At 50.3% G+C, this 19,339-nt stretch overlaps 3 protein-coding genes across 7 annotated transcripts in view; all 3 read right to left on the reverse strand.

The window, feature by feature from the left end:
* Positions 1–5: 5 nt before the first annotated feature.
* On the reverse strand, positions 6–1,833 carry gpr19 (G protein-coupled receptor 19). 2 transcript variants are annotated; one of them, XM_054769411.1, is made up of 2 exons: positions 1,511–1,833; positions 6–1,239 (listed from the first exon to the last, which is right to left on the reverse strand). In XM_054769411.1, the coding sequence occupies exons 1-2, from the start codon at positions 1,831–1,833 to the stop codon at positions 6–8; spliced, it is 1,557 nt and encodes a 518-aa protein (XP_054625386.1). The 2 variants fall into 2 exon arrangements, with proteins under 2 accessions (XP_054625386.1, XP_054625387.1); XM_054769412.1 differs by having other exon boundaries at positions 1,516–1,663.
* tbk1 (TANK-binding kinase 1) lies at positions 1,181–7,201 on the reverse strand. 4 transcript variants are annotated; one of them, XM_054769406.1, is made up of 22 exons: positions 7,091–7,201; positions 6,580–6,670; positions 6,368–6,508; positions 6,174–6,303; positions 5,913–6,094; positions 5,683–5,843; positions 5,508–5,618; positions 5,260–5,439; positions 4,999–5,195; positions 4,869–4,927; positions 4,712–4,803; positions 4,546–4,647; positions 3,952–4,030; positions 3,753–3,874; positions 3,597–3,673; positions 3,458–3,497; positions 3,270–3,371; positions 3,080–3,176; positions 2,903–3,003; positions 2,107–2,178; positions 1,945–2,020; positions 1,181–1,239 (listed from the first exon to the last, which is right to left on the reverse strand). In XM_054769406.1, exons 2-21 carry the CDS (start codon positions 6,664–6,666, stop codon positions 1,981–1,983), a joined length of 2,172 nt encoding a protein of 723 aa, XP_054625381.1. In that variant the 5' UTR covers positions 6,667–6,670; positions 7,091–7,201; the 3' UTR covers positions 1,181–1,239; positions 1,945–1,980. The 4 variants fall into 4 exon arrangements, with proteins under 4 accessions (XP_054625381.1, XP_054625380.1, XP_054625382.1 ...); XM_054769405.1 differs by lacking the exon at positions 1,181–1,239 and adding an exon at positions 1,710–1,843; XM_054769407.1 differs by lacking the exon at positions 1,181–1,239 and having other exon boundaries at positions 1,820–2,020; positions 2,903–2,997.
* A 158-nt stretch (positions 7,202–7,359) lies between these two features.
* lrp6 (low density lipoprotein receptor-related protein 6) overlaps positions 7,360–19,339 on the reverse strand; it is a 26,983-nt gene continuing 15,003 nt past the window's right edge. The window contains exons 8-23 of the mRNA XM_054769393.1: positions 16,871–17,087; positions 16,509–16,798; positions 16,223–16,449; positions 15,965–16,149; positions 14,370–14,696; positions 14,101–14,303; positions 13,275–13,486; positions 12,561–12,751; positions 10,572–10,781; positions 10,373–10,498; positions 10,068–10,304; positions 9,881–9,991; positions 9,580–9,807; positions 9,310–9,446; positions 9,129–9,226; positions 7,360–9,063 (exon numbers count right to left, since the gene is read on the reverse strand). Coding sequence (XP_054625368.1) covers positions 8,757–9,063; positions 9,129–9,226; positions 9,310–9,446; positions 9,580–9,807; positions 9,881–9,991; positions 10,068–10,304; positions 10,373–10,498; positions 10,572–10,781; positions 12,561–12,751; positions 13,275–13,486; positions 14,101–14,303; positions 14,370–14,696; positions 15,965–16,149; positions 16,223–16,449; positions 16,509–16,798; positions 16,871–17,087 — 3,306 coding nt within the window. The 3' untranslated portion in view covers positions 7,360–8,756. The remainder of the gene's footprint in view (positions 9,064–9,128; positions 9,227–9,309; positions 9,447–9,579; positions 9,808–9,880; positions 9,992–10,067; positions 10,305–10,372; positions 10,499–10,571; positions 10,782–12,560; positions 12,752–13,274; positions 13,487–14,100; positions 14,304–14,369; positions 14,697–15,964; positions 16,150–16,222; positions 16,450–16,508; positions 16,799–16,870; positions 17,088–19,339) is intronic.

The following is a 19,339-nucleotide window of genomic DNA, read 5'->3' on the forward strand; positions in this document are numbered from 1 at the left end:
GCTAGTCAGACAAAGGTGTTGTGGGGGTTGCCGTTGGCGGTCCATGCCACCTTTTTGTCTTTGGGGTCAAAGTGGTACTTGGTGTGCACAGGGATGTCGACCACACCCACGTAGTTCTTCTTGGACAGGCGCGAGCTGGCCGTGATGGTGTAGGCGTTGCTACGGTAACATTTCATGGAGGACATGCAGAAGGTCTCCCTCATGCCCCGCCTGAAGTTGGCGTTGTAGACTGAGTACAAGGTGGGCTTGGATGCAGCTGAGCTAAAGGAGATCCATGCCACGGCGGCAAAGAAGAGCAGCCCCCGCCGACCGCCGCCCTCAGTCTCCCTGGGGTGCCACAACTGGGCCACATAGAAAGGCGTCCACGTGACAAAGAAGACCCAGTTGAGCATGAGGAACATCTTGATGGTCTTCACCTTGGTCCGTGGGACCGCGTTGGTGGTCCGCCGTACCGTGTGGCCGTCGGCACCGATCCTCCAGATGTAGCGGACCACACGCTGGTAGAAGGATGCGATCAGGCCCGCCGGGAGCGCAAAGCCGAAGAGCAGGTGCACGGCGGCGTAGGCCACGGCACCCCAGCTGTGCGGGAGGAAGAAGTGGCAGTGGCGGCTGCCGGGTGTCGTGGATCCGTAGAAGAAGATACACGGCGCCACAAAGGCGACGTCAAAGAGCCACGAGGCCAGGATCATCTTCTTGGCCTTCTCGCGGGACACCTTGAAGCTGAGCGGGTATACAATGGTGTAGAAGCGGTCCACCGAGATGGACAGCAGCACGTACACCTGCACGCCAGGACACAGGTGCTGCACAAAGCGCACCGTCTTGCACGCCGCTGCACTCATCGGCCAGCCGCCCCACGCCACCTGGACCAGCACCAGGGGGGCGCCGCCCACGCTCATGAGCAGGTCGGCGCAGGCGATGGCCACCACGAAGTAGTTGGTGGTGGACTGCGTGCGGCGGCTGCGGTGGATCACCACGCACACCAGTGCGTTCCCCAAGACAGACACCAGCCACACCACCCCGAATGCCAGTGCCAGGGCCGCCACCTCGCCCGACGTCAGATCCTCCTCCTGTGATAGGCTCGGCGATGAGGTCACGTTGGTGGGCGTGGCCAAGCTCGCCTGGACCGTGGAGTTTTCCCTCGCTGAGTAGTTGAAGGACACGGGGTAGGAAAAGGCCGGAGCGAAGAGCGAGCCCTCCATGGCCAACGTGTTGGTGGACGTGTACACCATCTTTGTCACGCTGCACGCGGGCACACACACACACACACCAGAGTTAGTGACACTCTTGCTAACATGCTAGCAGCACAAAGGTCAAGAGTTCTCTCAGACAACTTTAAAGCTGACCAGCAGAAAGTCTACTTGCTAATTCTGTCGTCACTTCCTGTTTCCGCCTGACGCCGTTCCTAAGCTAATGCTAGCTTGTCACTCCGTGCTAATTTAATATCAGCGCGGCTAAGCTCACGCGCATACGTAGATGACGTCACTTGTCATAACCGTATTTACGTAAATACCTTACTAGTGCACGTGCCCGACGCCGAGCCTCCGGCGGCTTCAGCGCGGGAGAGGAAGAGGAAGATGATGAAGCGGCAGCCACGCGTCCATCATGCGTGTGGTCCTCTGTCGAGGATGATGATGGCGATGAAGAGTAGGATGCATGTTTTCCTCGTACCGAGTCACGTGTTACTGGTGGGGGGGCCCTAAGCCCCGCCCCCAGCAACCCTTCAGAATAAAGCACTGCAGTCTCCATAAAAGGAACGTTCGTGCGCCGCCATCTTGGAAGAAGATGCTGTCGTATCAGGTTGCCATGGCAACAGCGGCAGAGCTCGGTCGTCATGGGCAACCAGCTTGGGGAGGGGGGACACACGTCACACTGAGTTGATGGCCAGTTTATTTCATGTCACATGACCTGTGTGTGTGTGTGTGTGTGTAAAAGCACATTATTTACATCTTATTTATTTACAAAACGTCTCCTTGGCATCTTTCAACCTCGCAGGCCTCCGTCCAACGTCAGCGTTCCGAATCTAAGGAAGACAACATTTGATGATGTCATTGACAGGCGCTCATGTGACCTGCGTCAGCCAGGCTGCTGCAAAATGAGTCATGTGACCTTTCCAGGAAGTGGTTGTTCTCTGCCAGCTCTTTGACCACGCCCTCCATCTCCTCCTTTAGCTTCTTCATCCTGACAGCACACACACACACACACACACACACACACACACACACGAACACCATAAAGACCATGGCCTTGTCTCAAATGGACTACTTGCATCGACACACTTTAATAAGTACACTGTGTACTTATTTCATGGGTGTGCAAATGTGCTGTCCCAAATCCATCACTGTTGCACACTTACCTTCATCTCTGCTTTACCAGGCTCCATTTCCGCTACGTAGCCAAGATGGTGACTATTGAGGGTGGGGTGTGAGTGAGGGTGGTCCTGACAGTGCACTACATTTTGCCATACTCCTCAGTGTGCACTTAAGCACACAAGAGACTTAAGTAGAAGCACTTAACTGTGCACTTATCCACTCAGGAGATGAAGTGTGCACTCATGTGGTCAGGATAAGCACATACAAAATTCTTCACTTATGCACTCAGAAGACTTAGGCGTAAGTACACAAGTACATACGTACGTACTCAGAAGACCAAGTTGAAAACCACACAGGTGTGCACTTATGCACTCAGGTGACTTAAGTGTAAGCATGCAATTGTGCACTTAGGCACTCAAGTATAAGTATACATACACACTCAGGAGACTTAAGTGCAAGTACAATGCACTCAGAAAATTTAAGTGTAAGTCTGCAGGTGTGTACGTACACACTTGCAGACTAAACATACAGTAAGTATACAAGTGCACCAAATGAGACATGGGCCATGATGGACGAGGATGAGGAGTTCTCACCCGAGCGTCATCTCTACCAGGGTGTTCTGGCTGAGGTAGGCTTGAGGCTTGTTGCCAGCAGTCAGCAGAGGAAGAACCTTGGGAGGAAGCGCCTCCTGCAGCTGGCGAAGGGTTGGTTGGCATTAGGCATTAAAGCAAGCCAGCTGGCGAGGATGCGAGTATTAGGGGTCAGCGTACCTTGGCGGCTTGCTCCATCAGCGCGCTCACTTCCTTCTCCGTGCCGACCAGCTGAGTCGTCAGGCCGAGCAGCTGCTTCCTCACGTGGTGAACCTTCCTGTGCACGTTCACGCACGCACGTTAAACGTGCACGCACGTTAACGCCGACGCTCGGTAAGCGTGGAAGCATAAGAGAGGCGACGCCACTCACCTCATCCACTCCTCGCTCTTGGAGATGAAGAGGCGGTACTTCATGGCACACTCCTCCGTGAACAACGAGCGCGCTTTGCTGGCGTGAAGGACCAACTTCTGTCTGTCGTGCACATACACACACACGCATGCGCACATTGAGATGAGTGGAGGCTGTGCCAGTGAGTGTGCTGACACGTGCAGACGTACTTGTCAAATTTGTGAATCTGCTCCTCGTTGTACGGAAGACCTGAACCAACCCACACACACACACACACACACACACACACACACACATTAAAAAGAAGTTGAGTTGCTGCTGCTGTTGTTGTTGTTGTTGTTGACTTACGTCTCTCAGCTTTGTCCTTCTTAAACTGTTGGTAGATGGCCGTGATGGCGTCCAGCAGAACTTTGATCTTCTCCACGCTGCACAAATGGCATGCTGGTCACACAATTATCCCTCTCTCACACACACACACACACACACACACAGTAAGAGCCATACTTCCTGTCTTGGGGGTGCGTGCCCACTTGTTGAGTCCATCCATCAGTCAGTGGACCTCCTGGCAGGAACTTGGCCTTCACGTCCTGCGTGCTCCGATCGATGGGCTCCAAAGAGCTGGAGATCTAGAACACACACACACACAGTCACTTGGCCATAGCAACCGTCACACAGCAATAAGGCTAGCTGGGCAAGCGCTCACTCTGACAACTTTCTTGTGCATGTCGGCAATCTCGTCGTACTCAGACGTCAGCACGTTGGCTTGCATGAGGACCTCCAACCTGCGCACACACACACAGCTTCTTCATCCTGACTTATGCACTCAGAAGACTTACGTGCAAGTATGCAAGTGTGTACTTATGCACTCAGGAGCCTAAGTGTAAGTACTATGCACCTATGCACTCAGAAGACTTGAGTAAGTATGCAAGTGTGTACTTATGCACTCAGGAGACTAACTGTAAGTACGATGCACTTATGCACTCAGAAGACTTAAGTGTAAGTAATCAAGTGTGCACTTATGCACTCAGGACACTAAATGTAAGTATGCAAGTGTGTGCTTAACTTATGCACTCAGGAGACTAAGTGTAAGTACTATGCACTCAGAAAAACAAGCGTAAGCAGGCAGTTGTGCACTTATGTACTCAGGAGACTAAGTGTAAGTATGCAAGTGTGCACTCAGGAGACTAAGTGTAAGTACTCTGCACTTGTGCACTCAGAAGACTTGAGTGTAAGTATGCGAGTGTGCACTTATGGACATGCACACACACACGTGCAAGACGTGCTCGTGCGCACTCACAGCTGCTCGGTCTTCTCCAGGTTCTGCGTGCAAAGGTTGGACAGGCGGAAGACCTCAGACTTCTTGTGGAGGATCTCGTTGTAGTCCTCCTTCATCAGCTCTCTGGCATCATCATCATCATCATCATCATCATCATCATCATCATCATCATCATCATCGAACTCACATGAGACCACGGACCCCTTTGCGGACCAGTTCTTGGTAGACCAGCAGAGACTCGGATGTCTTCCACAAGTGTCCCACGTCACCTGCGAAGGTCTGAAGAACAAGATGGTGTCAGTGGGCATGGCTACCCAGGAGGGTGCGCGGGCGGGGGCAGGTACCTTGGCGTAGCTGGCGTCCAGGTCCAGGTCGTAGCGAGGCTGGACTTTGGGAGGACTCGCTGTGGAGACAAGAACACTTGTTGAGGCTGAAGGTGGGGTTGGGTCGGTCCAAGTGGGCGTGGTCACATACGGTCCTCAAAGATGAGTCCCACGGTGGCCACGGACTCTCGACTGACGAGCATCATTGGGTTGTCCCTGGTGGTCTTGGGGAAGGTCTTGGCCTGGCGGTTGGGGTCCAAGACGAGGCGGCGGCCCTCGTAGAGGAGCTCCTGGTTGTGCAGCGGAATGCTGGTCCTGCGGGACAGCAGCTCCTGGAACAGCGCCGCCCTGTGGACACAAGTGGTCAGGCGGTGGGGTGATGCGGCAGCGGCGGTGTGACGACGTTCCTCACGTGTTGTATTCGTGGATGTAGACGTGGTGCAGCGTGGCCTGCTGCAGGCTGAAGACGAAGACCACAGTGCGGTGCAGGATGTCGTTGGTCTCGGCAAAGAACTGGTCGAAGCCCCAACACTTCTCCTGGTCCGCTTCCAGGATGTTGGCCAGGACGGGCGTCAGCAGGCTCTGAAGGCCCCTGAGAAGAAGCAAAGCGCATCAGTGAGGTCCTGTGCGGCGTGACGGCAACATGACAGGGACGCTCACTTGGACAGGCTGCAGGACACGGGCATCTCGGTGCTCCACTCGATCTTCCCGTTCTCGCACTTCTGGTGTCCAGAAATGGTCCCCGACGGCTTCTCCGTGATGATCTTGTACCTGAGAGAGCAAAATTCACCATTTGAGCGTCGGCTCGCCAGCGCCTTGGCACCGTCAGCCTTACATGACTTCCTGGTTCCTGCGCGGGCCCTCGAATGGTCGGAAGGGCAGGCTGCCGGTGGCGGCGTGGTAGAAGGTGACGCCGATGCTCCACAGGTCCACGGTGGCGCCGTACTTCTTCTGGTGGTCCTTCCTCAGCACGGCTCGCTCGTACATGTCGGGATGCTGCAGCAGACACACCATGACTACCGCATCTGACCTTTGGCTCACGGAAAACAAGATGGCGGCCCTCACCAGGTACTCCTCTGTGCCGTACAGGGACACAAACTGCTCATCGTCCTCCAGCTCCCGCGCCGCCCCAAAGTCGGTCAGCTTGTAGACGGAGCGTCCGTCCTCGCCGATGACACGCATGATGTTTCCCGGCTTAATGTCACGGTGCACGATGCCGTACTCCCTCAGGTGGTTCATTCCTGCCACTACGGGCAACCAATCAGAGAGCGGCGTCACAGCACGGGTGCCGGGAGCACAACACGGGACCCGGCGGCTGTCTCTTACCGACGTCGTGCAAGACGATGAGGAACTCGTCCTCGGGAAGCCCGTAGGCATTGGACGACTCCTCCAGGACGGTGTAGAGACTCCCGCAGGGACAGTACTCCATCACCAGAACCTTGTGCCGCGTGTTGGACTGCAACAGAGGACGTCACGTCACGTGACGCCAAAAGGACATGGTAGTGCACGCACGCACGCACCTCCTCCTCCACTGCGAACAGTTTGACAATGTTCTTGTGGTTGAGTTTCTTCAGAACCTCAAACTCCCTCATCTGCACGTCCAGCGGGCGCAGGAAGCTCAGGTTGTTGAACACTTTTACAGCGTACAGATCGCCCGTTTTCTGCAAAGATAGGATGTTGACAAAAGGACGCAGCCAGGGTGGAAGGGACCTTTGACCTCTGCACGTGTCACCTTGTGTCTGCCACGGTACACGTTGGCTGTGGCGCCCTGACCCAGCAGGTCGGAGATGAGCCACAGGTAGTTTGTGGTGCTCTGCATGGTCCTGAAGACAACATCTTTACAATATTATTCAAAACACACACACGCGCGCCCGCGCCTCCCTGGCTGTCAATCATCCGGCTCTACAGACGTCACTGGGGGGAAATTCCCGCGGCAGGCAGCGACAACAAACACCTGTTTTTGTCGTTTCGACGTGAAAACACGCTCGAACTTAGTGACGTCACTTCCTGAACGGAATGCTCTTTTAATTCGTCGACGGTTCGAGAACAAGCGAGTAGTACTGCCGCGACGCCAAGGCAAAAGACGACAGGCTTCCTTTCCTTTCTTGTCTTTCGACGGCCGACACGGCCGTCAATTGATTAAACTCCCAACAAATATTGCTGACCGCGTCAATGAGGGCGCCAGACGGTCACTTAATCGGTAACCTAAGACGATCATTCAGTTTTATTATTTGCAAGCTTACCCCTTTTTGCTGCGCCAGATTCCGCTTCTTCCGCTGTTGCCACGTCACGTGGCATTCGAGAGCCAATTACAACTCAGCCGCTGCTCAGACCACATGACCGTAATGCTTAGTGTAGTAACGAAAACTAAAAACACGATCTCGTCAATGTAGCATTCCACAAACTATCACAATATACTTTCACCTGCAAGTGGACTATATTTACGGTAACTAGCGTGTATAAAACGGGGGATGCTCACAAGCATTTTTAATGAATCACACTGACACTGCAGTAAAATGTCACTCACTTTATGTCGAACAAAAAGACAAAAGTAAAAATCAGCATTTGATGTGATGTGATAACAGCTTCTGGTTGGGCTGTACACGACCATGTCACAACTAACTGCTTTACAGAGTGGCAAGACAACAAGAACCAAATGTTGGTCACCTCCAGAGAAAGCTCCAAGATCCAAACTGATCTCATTTTCCTGTCCATGAGACAAAAGTGCTTGAAAAAATAATCAACTTTTTTTTTTTTTTTTTTTTACATTTGGATTCTCTGGAAGCTTCTTCAGCATCACCCTCAGCATCAAGTGGACCCAAGCAGACAAAACCAGCATCAGAACACACTCAAGTGCCCCATTGGAATCTTTGTCACATAATAGCACACAAACTTTCACTTCAGGAAGACAAACACTTTCAAACTAGTCACCAAGGACGCCACGTTGGCGTTGACGTCATCCCTATAAGGACGCCATGTTGGTGATGTCATCCTTGTTGGCATTGGCACCCATGTTGGCGTTGGCATCCATGTTAGTGTTTGTGACGTCATCCATATTGGTGACATCATCCATGTTGGCGCTGACATCCACGTTGGTGTTGGTGAGGTCATCCATGTGGCGTTGGCATCCATGTTGGTGATTTCACCCATGTTGGCGTAGGCATCCCTGTTGTTGTTGCCATCCATGTGGCGGTAGCGTCCATGTTGGTGATGTCATCCATGTTGGCGTTGGCACCCATGCAGGTCTCATTCTTTCCACAGGTTTTAGAGCTGCCGCCAGAAGCGAGCGGTGTCTTTGACAGGAAGTTGAGATTGTCACATTGATGCTGGTGGAAGTTGTCTGTGCACGTGAGACGAGCGGATTGTCACATGTATAAAAATAGACGGAATGAGAGATTTACAATGTTTCTTCTTCTTCTTTTTGTTTTTATATAGCTTATACAAAAATACTTCCCGTCTTGACTGCTCAGGCACGAGTCGGGACGCTCAGCTTTGGGACATGAAGGAGACGCACATTTTGGTTGGGCTCCCTGTCGGGATGCTTTCACGTGCACTGTGCTCGCATCACGTGGGTGCCGGCTCCACCCCTTTGGCTGCGTCCCGTGTGTGAAGAGCGCGGTTAGAGCGGCGTGTGGGCGGAGCTGCTGATGGTAGATATTTGGCATGGTGTCCTTTAAGGCAACTTGTATGTGTGTGATTTACATAAAAGCTTTTCTTAAAAAAATTTACAAATGTCTTAATACAAACCTCTATGGCATCATCACTGTATAGAAAATATATAAATATGATTTTCTCTTTTCAATGTACAAATGTTCTGCAGCCAGCCTGGCGTTCCCATTTTTAACCTCATTTATGCACAATTGCTATTTACACTGAGGGGGCGGAGCCACCACCTGCGCTCCTTGCGGCTCACGAAGAGTCCGTGCAGGGCGATGGCGGCGGCGGGTACAGGTGGTGCGAGTAGCTGCGTTCGGTGTAAGGCGACGGCGGGCAGCTCTCGCAGTTCTCCTCCGCCGACAGGTACTGGCTGCGTGGCGTTGGCGGGGGCGGGAAAGGCTCAGAGTCGTAGTTGAGGTCGCTGGTGTAGCCCTTGGCGGCGGCGGCGGCGCTGGACTTGAGTGGCACACGGCGACCCGGCGTGTAGTCGCTGTCGCAAACGTCTGTGCTGCAGGGTGTAGTGGGCGGGGCAAAGTGGCGGTACGTGTAGGGCCTGTAGCTGCGGGATAGAGAGAAGGACGTGTGAGGAGTAACAGGAAGTAAGGTGACGAGCGTTAAGCCTACCTGTAGGATCTGTGCGTGGAGGGGCTGTTGGAGGAGTAACCAAACTCCACGGTGTACTGCGAGCGGACGGTGGCAGGAGAAGGAGGTGGGTTCAGTATCTGCCGAAGCACCAAAGAGGAGTCACACACACTCAGACTTTTTTTTTTTTTTTTTAACCTTCCTGGGGGTGAGAAAGCCTCACCGTGGGGAAGTAGGTGCCCTTGGTGCTGGACGAGCTGCTGGACGACGCCCCCGTGATGTGGGAGCGGTCGTAGGACGGCCCACTGCTCCCACCCATGATGCTCAGGGAGCCGATGACAGACTTGCCTCCGGACATACCTGCCACACACACACACACACACACACACACACACACACACACACACACACACACACACACACACACACACACACACAAAGCTTGTACTCGTTGGCGTCCAACAGCAAGCTAAGGGACAGCTTGACGTCTCACCTGGCAGTGAGCTGGACAAGGAGCTGGGGTGCGGCACGTATCCCAGAGGCACCGACGATGGGCCGTGAACCACAAAGTCGTTGGTGACCGTCTCGCCGTCGTCCTTCATCTGGGGACAGAGTACACGCTGGCACACGAAATAGACGGCGCCCACCACAAACACGGCCATGACCACACCCACGATGGAGCCAATGGTGTTGTTGGGCGGGGGCGGCTCCTCGGTGGGATCTGAAAGTGCAGAGGAAAAAGTGGGACAGGTGCACCAAAATGAGACGTGGCATGAAGGCGGCGGTGAGCTTACAGCAGCCGATCTCGTCAGAGTTGTCGGTACAGTCCATGTTGTAGTCGCACTTCTTGTCTTTGCCAATGCACTGGCCATTGGTGCAGGTGAACTGATCCGCAGGGCAGCGCACTGGAGCATACACACAGAAAAAGAAATGAGCACATGTAAAAGGCACACTGCCAGTGTTAACAGACGGCCCACCCACCTTCACACTTGTTCTCGTCAGAGCGGTCCTGGCAGTTGACCTCTCCATTGCAGCGCAGGCTGAGGTCGATGCACTGCCGGCTGTCGCACTGGAACTCCGACTCGGAGCAGACGGGACAGTCCACCTCGTCGCTGCTGTCGTCGCACTCGGCGTAGCCGTCACAGCGCCACGCCTGAGGGATGCAGTCCACCTCGCCAGACCTGCAGGAGAACTGCTCTGGAGAACAGGTGGGCGGTTCTGAGGAGGAAACGGGAGTGAGGGAGGTGCACAGGTGAGGCGGGTTTATTGGGCCGGGTGGCGCTCACCTCCGCAGGAGAGCTCATCCTGCAGCAGCACCAAGTGGACGGGACACGAACAGCGGGTGGTCCCATCGCCCTTCACAATGCAGATGTGAGAACAGCCGCCATTGTCCCACGTGCACGGGTGTTTACCTGAAGGCGAGAAGGAGAGGGATCAGCATGGCGGCCTGGCTCTCTCGCTACCAGCTGGTGGCCCGGCACTCACCGTACTCCCTCATGTCCAGCTCATGGACGGCATGGATGTCGCTCAGGTAGGCGATGCGGGCCTGGATCTTGGTGCGGCCCTCGCGCGTGACCTTGTCGATGCGCTCGATCATCTGCTGCTGCTTGTCGATCCAGTACAGGTGCTTCCCGAACACTGTCAGCCCCACCGGCTGCAGGATGTTGGAGTCGGCGATGACGATGCGATTGGCGCCTGAGGTGAGGGGGCGGCAGGGACAAAACAAAAACAAGGTTGTCGGGCCACAAAAGCTCAGGAACTAAGGCAACAAAATGGGTGAGGAACTGAGGGGTGAGGCAGGGGGAGGGGCAGGAGGAGTGCGACAGGCGTTAATAAGCTGCATGGCACATCAGGTGTCATTCAAACCCAAAGTGGGTGCAGTACATACCCCAAACCCACCAGAGAATGATGAAAATCCTCCAGTAATGAAGTCATTGAAGTTTGACTCTGACTACTCTCTTTGTAGCACCACAGAGATAAAGCGCCTAATTATGGAGATTAGGATTAGTCTAATGCAGGGGTGTCAAACTCGTGCCATGGAGGGCCGAGACACTGCAGGTTTTCTTTCCAGCCAGTCACTAAAGCAGGTGATTTTAATGATCAACACCTTCAGTTTGAGGGAAGGAGCTCATCAATTAAATCACCTGCTGAAGAAACTGGTTGGAGAGAAAACCTGCAGCGTCTCGGCCGTCCAGGGCGCGAGTTTGACACATGCGGCCTAATGTACAGTCAAACCTGTCTTAGCGGCCACCTTTATAGAACGGCCACCTGCCTATAGCAGCCACTGAAAAATCCCCCGCAGCAAATTTACATGTTATAGACCCTGTGTATAGCAGTCACCTGTCCAACGCGGCCAGCGGCCACCCATTTTGTCTCCCTTGGTCAATATCTGACCGCATATAGCGGCCAAATTACCAACTCAAGTAGAAGCTTCATGCACGAAAAAGTTTCGTTTTTCAATCAATGAAGCCGTCGTGTGTAGACTTTAATTACTGAGTCCTAGCTCAGTCACAATCATTCACAAGATCCACACAAACTGTCAGTTGTTCCACATAAAAAAGTCGTCTTCTTTTGAGCTTGCTATTTCCTGGTCAAACATGTAACTTTAAGAGCATTTGCACCAAAACATTACCGCAAATTAGGCCGGGAACAGGACGTGCTCCCAGCGATGCTACAATAATAAAAAAAAAACATACGCTAGCATGCATGCGGCAGCGGGAGCAAAACTGAGTTTGGTTGGAATTAATTGAAGTATTTTAGACGTTATTTTTCATCAATCCTCATCCACAAATCCATCAAAGTCCTCATCTTCTGTATTCGACACAAACAAAGCCGTCTCCTTTTCCGTTCGCTACTAGTCTGTTAACTTGTCAGTGTTATTCAGCTCCGAAGCAAAGAAGGAAACTTCTCCTGTTGCTTCTGCCAACTTTATTTCTTGAACGCGGCCACCAGACAGCAGCTCAGAACACACACACATCTCTCAGCATCGTCTCTCCTTCCTGCTTGCCCACCATGCAAAGGTTAAACAAGCCCCACTACATAGCTGTCCAGCCAATGCCTGTAAGAAATGACACCGTTTATTTCCTGGTGTGCACTGGTCAATACTGTAATGCCGCTTGTTGTGGGGAAGGAGAGACTCACGTCGCCGATGCACTTTAATGGCTTTATTAACAGCGGAGAACACTGCAGGACTTTACATCCACGCCAACATAAAAACACTTCCCAACTCTCTCCAAACTCACAGCTAGCACTGAGCCTAGCTCTCCTGCTCGGGACGCCCACCATCACTTCCTGATGAACTAAAGCTGTAATGACACTCTGCCGTATAAAAAGTAAAATATTAAAAACAAGTGTAAGACATTACTAGCACAGCTTTGTTCTGTGGGTGGTGGATATATTCTATCAGTTATTATTAAGCCTGCCCCCCCACCCCCGGCCAAACGGGAAGCTCACATACTAGCTCTCCTCGCGTACCTGACAGGTCACTGCTCTCGATGCGCCGCAGGTCTGAATCCACCCAGAACAGCTTCCCCAGCTCGTTGTCAATGGCGAGGGCGACGGGCTTGCCCAGTCCGCTGAAAAACAGAACCTCCCGCTCAGTCCCGTCCAGCGCCGCCCGCTCGATGGTCGGTGAGCGCTCCAGCAGGTTGGTGAAGTACATGTACCTGTGACACAGCACACACCCGTCTTCACCACCATCACCATCATCATCATCATCATCGTCATCGTCATCATCGTCATCATCATCATCATCATGTGTTTGTGTGTGGAATGCTGCAAAGAAGCAGAACATCTGGAGACTTCATCTCTGAACCACACAAAGATTACTGCACGGACCTGGGTCCGAAGGGAAGGCTGCAATTATGGTTCCAAACAAACGTCTTGGCAGCGACAAGAGCGAGAGAATAAACAAGGAGAAAGGAAGGGCAAACAAAAAGCTCCTGCAGTCTTTTTGGAGCACGGAGGGGAAAAAAAAGTACCTGCAGAGAAACATCTGAAAGTCTTTAAATGTTTCCTGGAACTCGCACAAATCTGGCAGAACACTCAAACCCGCACTCCTGGAGAGGCGCTAGCGTGCCAATTTTTCCGTCTATAAATCCATGCGTCCGTCTTTCCTTTCATCCCAAAACGTCAAATGAGCCTCATGTGTGAGCGCGTGAACTTTAACCTCTGATACAATACACCCACCCTCGCTCTGGGTTAACCACGATGGCACGAGGCTTATCGTGCGCTCCTCGCAGCACAACGCCCACGCGGCTACCGTCCGTGCGGGTGACGTTGATGACGTTGGTGACCTCGCTGGTCCAGTAGATGAAGCGGCTGTAAATGTCCATGCTCAGGTCGTACGGCTGCACGCCCTGACTTGGCCCGGCCGGCGAGCCCGACACCACCGTCATGCTCTGCAAGAGAGAGACAGAGAGAGAGAGAGAATGAGAGTGTGTGTGATTGAGAGAGCAAAGGGGAGAGCGAAAGAGAGAGACAGAGAGTGGGTGTGTGATAGAGAGTGCAAGGAAGAGAGGAGAGGGGAGTGTGTTAGAGAGAGAACGCAAGAGAAAGAGGGTGTGTGTTGAGAAAAGGGGAGTGTTAGAGAGAGAGAGAGAGAGAGAGAGAGAGACAGAGAGAGAGAGAGAGAGAAGGGGTGTGTGATAGAGAGAGAGCGAGGGAGAGGGGGAGTGTGTTACAGAGAGAGAGCGCGAGAGAGAGGGTGTGTGTTGAGAAAGAGACGGGGGGGTGTTTGAGAGGGCAAGAGAGAGTGTGTGTGTGTGTGTGTGTGTGTGTGTGTGTGTGTGTGTGTGTGGGTGTGGGTGTGTTAGAGAGCGGGGGGGGGGGGATGTTAGAGACAGAGCGCTAGAGAGAGAGTGGGTGTGTGATAGAAAGAGGGAGAGGGGAGTGTGTTAGAGGGAGAGAGAAAGAAAGAAACAGCGCAAGAATGTGAGAGAGCAAAGAGAGAGAGAGTGTTCGAGCGAAAGAGTGACAGTGAGTGTGCCTCGACTAACTATCCCCTGGTCCCCACCTGGTTCCCATCCTCCTGAGCACGGCGGATGAGGTTCTGCTTGGAGTCGATCCAGTAGAGCTGCTTGTCCAGCGGGTCGTAGTCGATGGCGCGCACGTTCCTCAAGTTGTGGATGGGTAGGATGATATCAGGACTCTGCTGCTCGTCAATCACCATGCGATTGATGGCTGTCTTCTGGCTGAACAGCAGAAAGGACGTGGGGGCTGGAGAGACCACAAACGTTTACGCCACGGCTCATCGACCATGTGGGCGGAGGCAGGGCTTCTCACCGCTGCATGTCTTGTTGTCGTAGTTGAGCGAGAAGTGGGCGGGGCAGCCGCACACAAAGCTGCTGACGGGAACGGCGAGGCAAAGGTGCGAGCAGTGGCCGTTGGTGGAGGCGCACGCGTTCCAGCCGCCCTGCCGGGACGAGTGAAAGACCAGGATGTCCATGACGTAGTCTAGGTGGCCCTGGATGACGGTCCGGTTCTGCCCGCTGGTCTTGTTGGCTCGCTCGATGCTACGCTGGCTCCAGTCGGTCCAGTAGATGTAGTCCTGGTACTGGGTGAGGCCAAACGGGTGAGGGAGGTCATCAGCTATCACCTCTCGGTCCTGACCTGCAAAACACACACGCACACGCACTATGCTAGAGGGGTCATGGATTCACACACACACCCTAATTTTCCAAAAATGACAACTTTGTTTGTTTCTTGTAATATGCATAATTAAAAAGATATTATAAAATCATATCAAATAGAAATAATATCCATAATATAAAATAATGAATTAATAATTGTTAATATAGTAATAATTTAAATAAAAACTCAAAAAAATGACAACTGTATTTTGTTTCTCATAGTATGAATCTTTTTTTTTTTTTACATAAAAATGAAATTATAAAATATAATAATATATTAATAATTTGTTAAAATTTCTTTTCCCCAACCCAATTTTCTAAAAATGACAACTTTATTTAGTTTGTTTCTACAAATACAAATACAAAATATAAGATAATAATCAAATATAAAATAATTAAGTAATAGTTTTTAATCATTTTATATTTTTGTCTTGAAGATTTTTTTGAATAATTCAACTCCTGCTACTAAACTGAATTTTATTTTGACGATTTCTTATTTTCTTTTTATGACTTTATTCTTGTGAAATTTCTACTTTTATCCCTCATTAGAATACGACTTTTTCTCCAAATTATTTGACTTTATTTTTGTAAAATGAAATTTTTGTAAATGTTTTTTCCATTTCTTTTAACTCTCTTCTTGTACATTTTCTTTTCGTATTATGACTATTCCCACAATATTTTTACTTTATTCTCCTACCTAATCTCCAACCTAATCTTCCAAAAATAACTATTTGTTGTTTTGTTTGTTTCTCATAATATTAATAATATTAATAAAAAACAAAAAACATCCTTTGTTTTAAAATTTCAATTTTATGCTGCTAAAATGACATTTTTCTTCATAATATTATGATGGTATTATATCAAATTACGAGATTTCTTATTGTATTACAACTTTTTTGGGGCTTTTGTCTTATTAAATGACTTGTGATTTTTCTATTTTTTTTCTGTTTTTCTTGCTAAATGATATTTTTAGAATAAGCTGCTGCTGGGGGGCCAATAAAAAAACAGCAGCAGGCTGCAAAAGGCCCCCAGTCTGCACTTTGGTGAGCCCTGACATGGATGATTCCAGATGAAGTTTTATTTGCCACAAGAGTAAAAAGAATAAGGAAAGATCCAGATTGGCTAATGCTAAGTGGCTAAATGAGAACCAAGTGTTCCACTCCACTACAATTTTCCGTTGGAGCGTTGCAGGCCAAAGCTGAGGACATGAAATTGCTGGGAATATTTTCAAGAAAGAGCTAAGCATACCGAGCATGTTGGAGGACTCGATCAGTGTCGTGTCCAGGTCGGTCCAGTACAGGCGGCGCTCAGCATAGTCGATAGTGAGTCCGTTGGCTCGGCCAACGTCCGCCACCAGAGTGATGCGACCTGTCCCGTCCATAGCTGATCGGTCGATCTTTGGCTTGCCTCCCCATTCCGTCCAGTACATGTAGCTGAGGGGGAACATGGGGAGAACGTTTGACGTCTCTGTGCAGACCACCCGAGCCCATCACACATGGTGCTCACCCTTCGGCCGGGTCCAGAGCCAAAGCCCGTGGACTATCCAAATCTTTCCAGACCAGGACCTGCCGGTGCTGCCCGTCCAGTTTGGCCACCTCGATGCGGTTGGTTCCGGTGTCTGCCCAGTACAGGTTCTTCCCTAACCAGTCTACAGCCATCCCCTCCGGGTAGTCCAGTCCAAACTCCACCACGTGTTCCAAAGCGCTGCCGTTCATGAAGGCTCGGCTAATGGTCTGTGGAGGGAGCAGGGGTTAAAAAGGAGGTACGGTTTGGTTGGCAGCACACGTCTCACCTTCAGAGTGATGTCCGTCCAGTAGATGCGGTTGTCGGTGACGTCAAAGTCCAACGCTGACGCCTCCTTGACGCCGGTGAGCGGGATGGCCACATTGTTGTTGTTGGTCTCCAGCGAAATGCGGCGTATGTCCGTGTGGCGGGAAAAGAGCAAGAAGGCCTCAGGGACGATGCAGGTGCGCATGTCCGAGATCAGCTCCAGCCCAATGGGACACCCGCACTGAACACCCTGAGGCTTGAACAGGCACAGGTGGCTGCAGCCTCCGTTGCTGTTCGCGCACGGGTTGGTACCTGCGGGTGGCGTAGTTGTCTGTCAGCACAGATAAACGTGGCACCGACGGCGGAGCGCGATGACGCACTTACCCGAGGCCTTGTGCACGTACGTGGCCTTGAGGCCCATCAAGTCCGGCAGCTGGTCGATGATGATGTCCCGCTCAGCCGTGTGCTTGTGGACGCGCTCGATGCTGCGGCGCTGCCAGTCGGTCCAGTAGATGAAGTCACCCAGAAGCGTGAAGCCGAAAATGTGGGGGAGTTTGTCCTCCACCAGGACCCGCCTCCCCGTGCCGTCCATGTTTATCACCTGACAAACACACATGCATATGTGAGCTTAATTTTTTTTTTTTTGGGGGGGGGGGGGGGGGGGCGGTTAGCAGGAAAGTGTCAATGCCTTTGATCTAATTAAATCAAAGGCATTTAGCATTCGGGAATAATAGGAATGTCTGGAAAAGTACAAATTGCTGTGATGTGAATAATAGCACAAATGTCCTGAATTACTGAATGGTTTGATGTTGGAACGGTTGGAATCTTTTGAGAAATGTTGAAGTAGTTGCTGAATGCCTTTCATCTAATTAGATAAAAAATGAGCATTTCTTTAAAAGTGGTAATGTCTTGACTTTGTTGAATGAGTTGATGTTGGAATGAGGTGAATGGGTTGAGAAATGCAAAAGTAGTAGCAGGTAATTATTAGTAATTAGTAGTAGTAGGTAATTACTTTTCTGGAAAAGTGGAAAATTTGGGGAAAATCTAAATTTTTTTAAAATGTGAAAAATAGGTCGCCTTAATGCCTGGATTGTGCTGATATTGGAATTGGTTGAAAACTGTTGAACTAGTAAGAGAATTTTGTAGTGTTACGGAAAAGTGGCAATGTCAGGAACATTTTTGGAATGTCGAAAAGTCCTGGATGTGTGGAATGTTTTCACGGGTCCTGGATGTGTGGAATGTTGTCACGGTGCAATGGCTTGAATCGGTTGAGGAATGTGCAAATGTTGCGAGTTTGGAATGGAAAATTTTCAATGGGGAAAAATGCTGTGGGATTTTTAATTTTGCAAAAAATTAAAAATTTTGGACTGTGAAAATGCTCAGTTTGGAAGTCTGGAATAAGTAGCGTGGTTTCATGTTGGAATTGCTTGAATCGGTTGAGAAATGTGCGAATAGTGGAAGTTTGAAGAATGGCTCATTAATTTTCAATGAGAAAAATGCAGTGGAATTCTTGGGGTTTTGGAAAATCTGTGAATTTTTGTTTGAAAAAACTTGATGCTTGAATGGTGTGAATCGGTTGAAAAATGGAGGGGTAAGAGGACAAAAAAAAACAGCGGAATAAGAATACTAATAATTAAGAAAAAAATGGCACAGAATTTTACATGACGTGACGTGACGTGACGTGACGTGACATAACATATTATATTATATAAACCCCAACACCCAATCCCAACAATGTACTTATACGTCTTTTTGCGCGAGAGGCAAAAAGAGGTGATGACGCAACTCCCCACTGATGCATGTCACATTTCTCAGCAGTTTTAAGCCATAAAAACGGCCACAAGGTGTAGAAGTGCATTGATAAGAGCCCAGCATGGATCATGTGGGCGGAAAAAAAAAAATAATAAAAAAATCACACACAACAGGAAGGAGGAAGTGGAAGAGCACGTAGGATTGTAGCGTGCAGAAGGTTACGAATTGTAAAGATATTTTAATGCACGCACACGCGCAGTTTAGTTCCAAATGTGAAAAGTGTAAAAAGCTGATGGTGTTATATTTGTAAATGAATTGTTATTTTGATGTTTTTTTGTGTTGTTTATGTTGGTATAGTTGTTTAGATATTTGAGTTGTCAAAAAAGCAAAACATTTTTGTGGCAAAGTTGAAGTTATGTTTGCAATGTATCTTTTCACAAAAACCTGGTTTTCACCCTTAATTAGTTGGGAACTGATATTTTCCTGAAACTTACCTATGTTCTACTGCTGATTACTAAAGAACAGAAAAAAGTAGAAACACACTTTTGTTTTCTGATGAAAGACAGAAGTCTAATTTTTCTTTTGGGAGGTTCCATGTTTATATAGCCATAGGACACAATATTCTGTGTTCCTTGAAAGATCAGTCCAAATCATGTAAAACCCCTTCGCTACTGAAGGGATTGTCTTTTGAAAACTACCAGCGTGATGATGCTAGCTAGCAGCACACAGAGCAACATATGGCTGCCACATTTCTCATTGCTCTTACGCCAACGTCAACACCTCCCATGCAGGTAACTCGATGGGGCTTTCATTCAACCGTCAGACGCGTTATCAAAACGCAACAGACATCACACGCACTCACAAATAAAGCCAGCTGCTCGTCACATGACTCAGCACTTGGACACGATGCCTGACATCACCGCACGCACGCAAGAGTCGGCACGCACGCAGTCATGTGACCGAGCGGCACCTCCAACACAAGCAAGTGTACGTTTAAGGTGGGTATAAATATCCGATGAAGTTTCCATTGGCAGCCAAGGAGGAACGTTTCACCACAGCGTGGCGGTCTTTCACATTCTGCTTCTATTCTAAACACAGACC

The sequence above is a fragment of the Dunckerocampus dactyliophorus genome, chromosome 2 (assembly GCF_027744805.1).
Source record: "Dunckerocampus dactyliophorus isolate RoL2022-P2 chromosome 2, RoL_Ddac_1.1, whole genome shotgun sequence".
NCBI classification, from domain to species: Eukaryota; Metazoa; Chordata; class Actinopteri; order Syngnathiformes; family Syngnathidae; genus Dunckerocampus; species Dunckerocampus dactyliophorus.

Bases quoted from the DNA above. Each gene is read 5' to 3' on its own strand.
- gpr19 (XM_054769411.1), bottom strand. From the start codon at position 1,833: ATGACGACCGAGCTCTGCCGCTGTTGCCATGGCAACCTGATACGACAG. The intron at 1,240-1,510 runs GTATTTACGTAA...GCCCGCGTGCAG, and splicing joins CGGGCACGTGCACTAGTAAG to CGTGACAAAGATGGTGTACA.
- tbk1 (XM_054769406.1), bottom strand. From the start codon at position 6,666: ATGCAGAGCACCACAAACTACCTGTGGCTCATCTCCGACCTGCTGGGT. The intron at 6,095-6,173 runs GTAAGAGACAGC...GGTTGCCCGTAG, and splicing joins CATCGTCTTGCACGACGTCG to TGGCAGGAATGAACCACCTG. The intron at 3,372-3,457 runs GTACGTCTGCAC...TGTGCACGACAG, and splicing joins CAGATTCACAAATTTGACAA to ACAGAAGTTGGTCCTTCACG.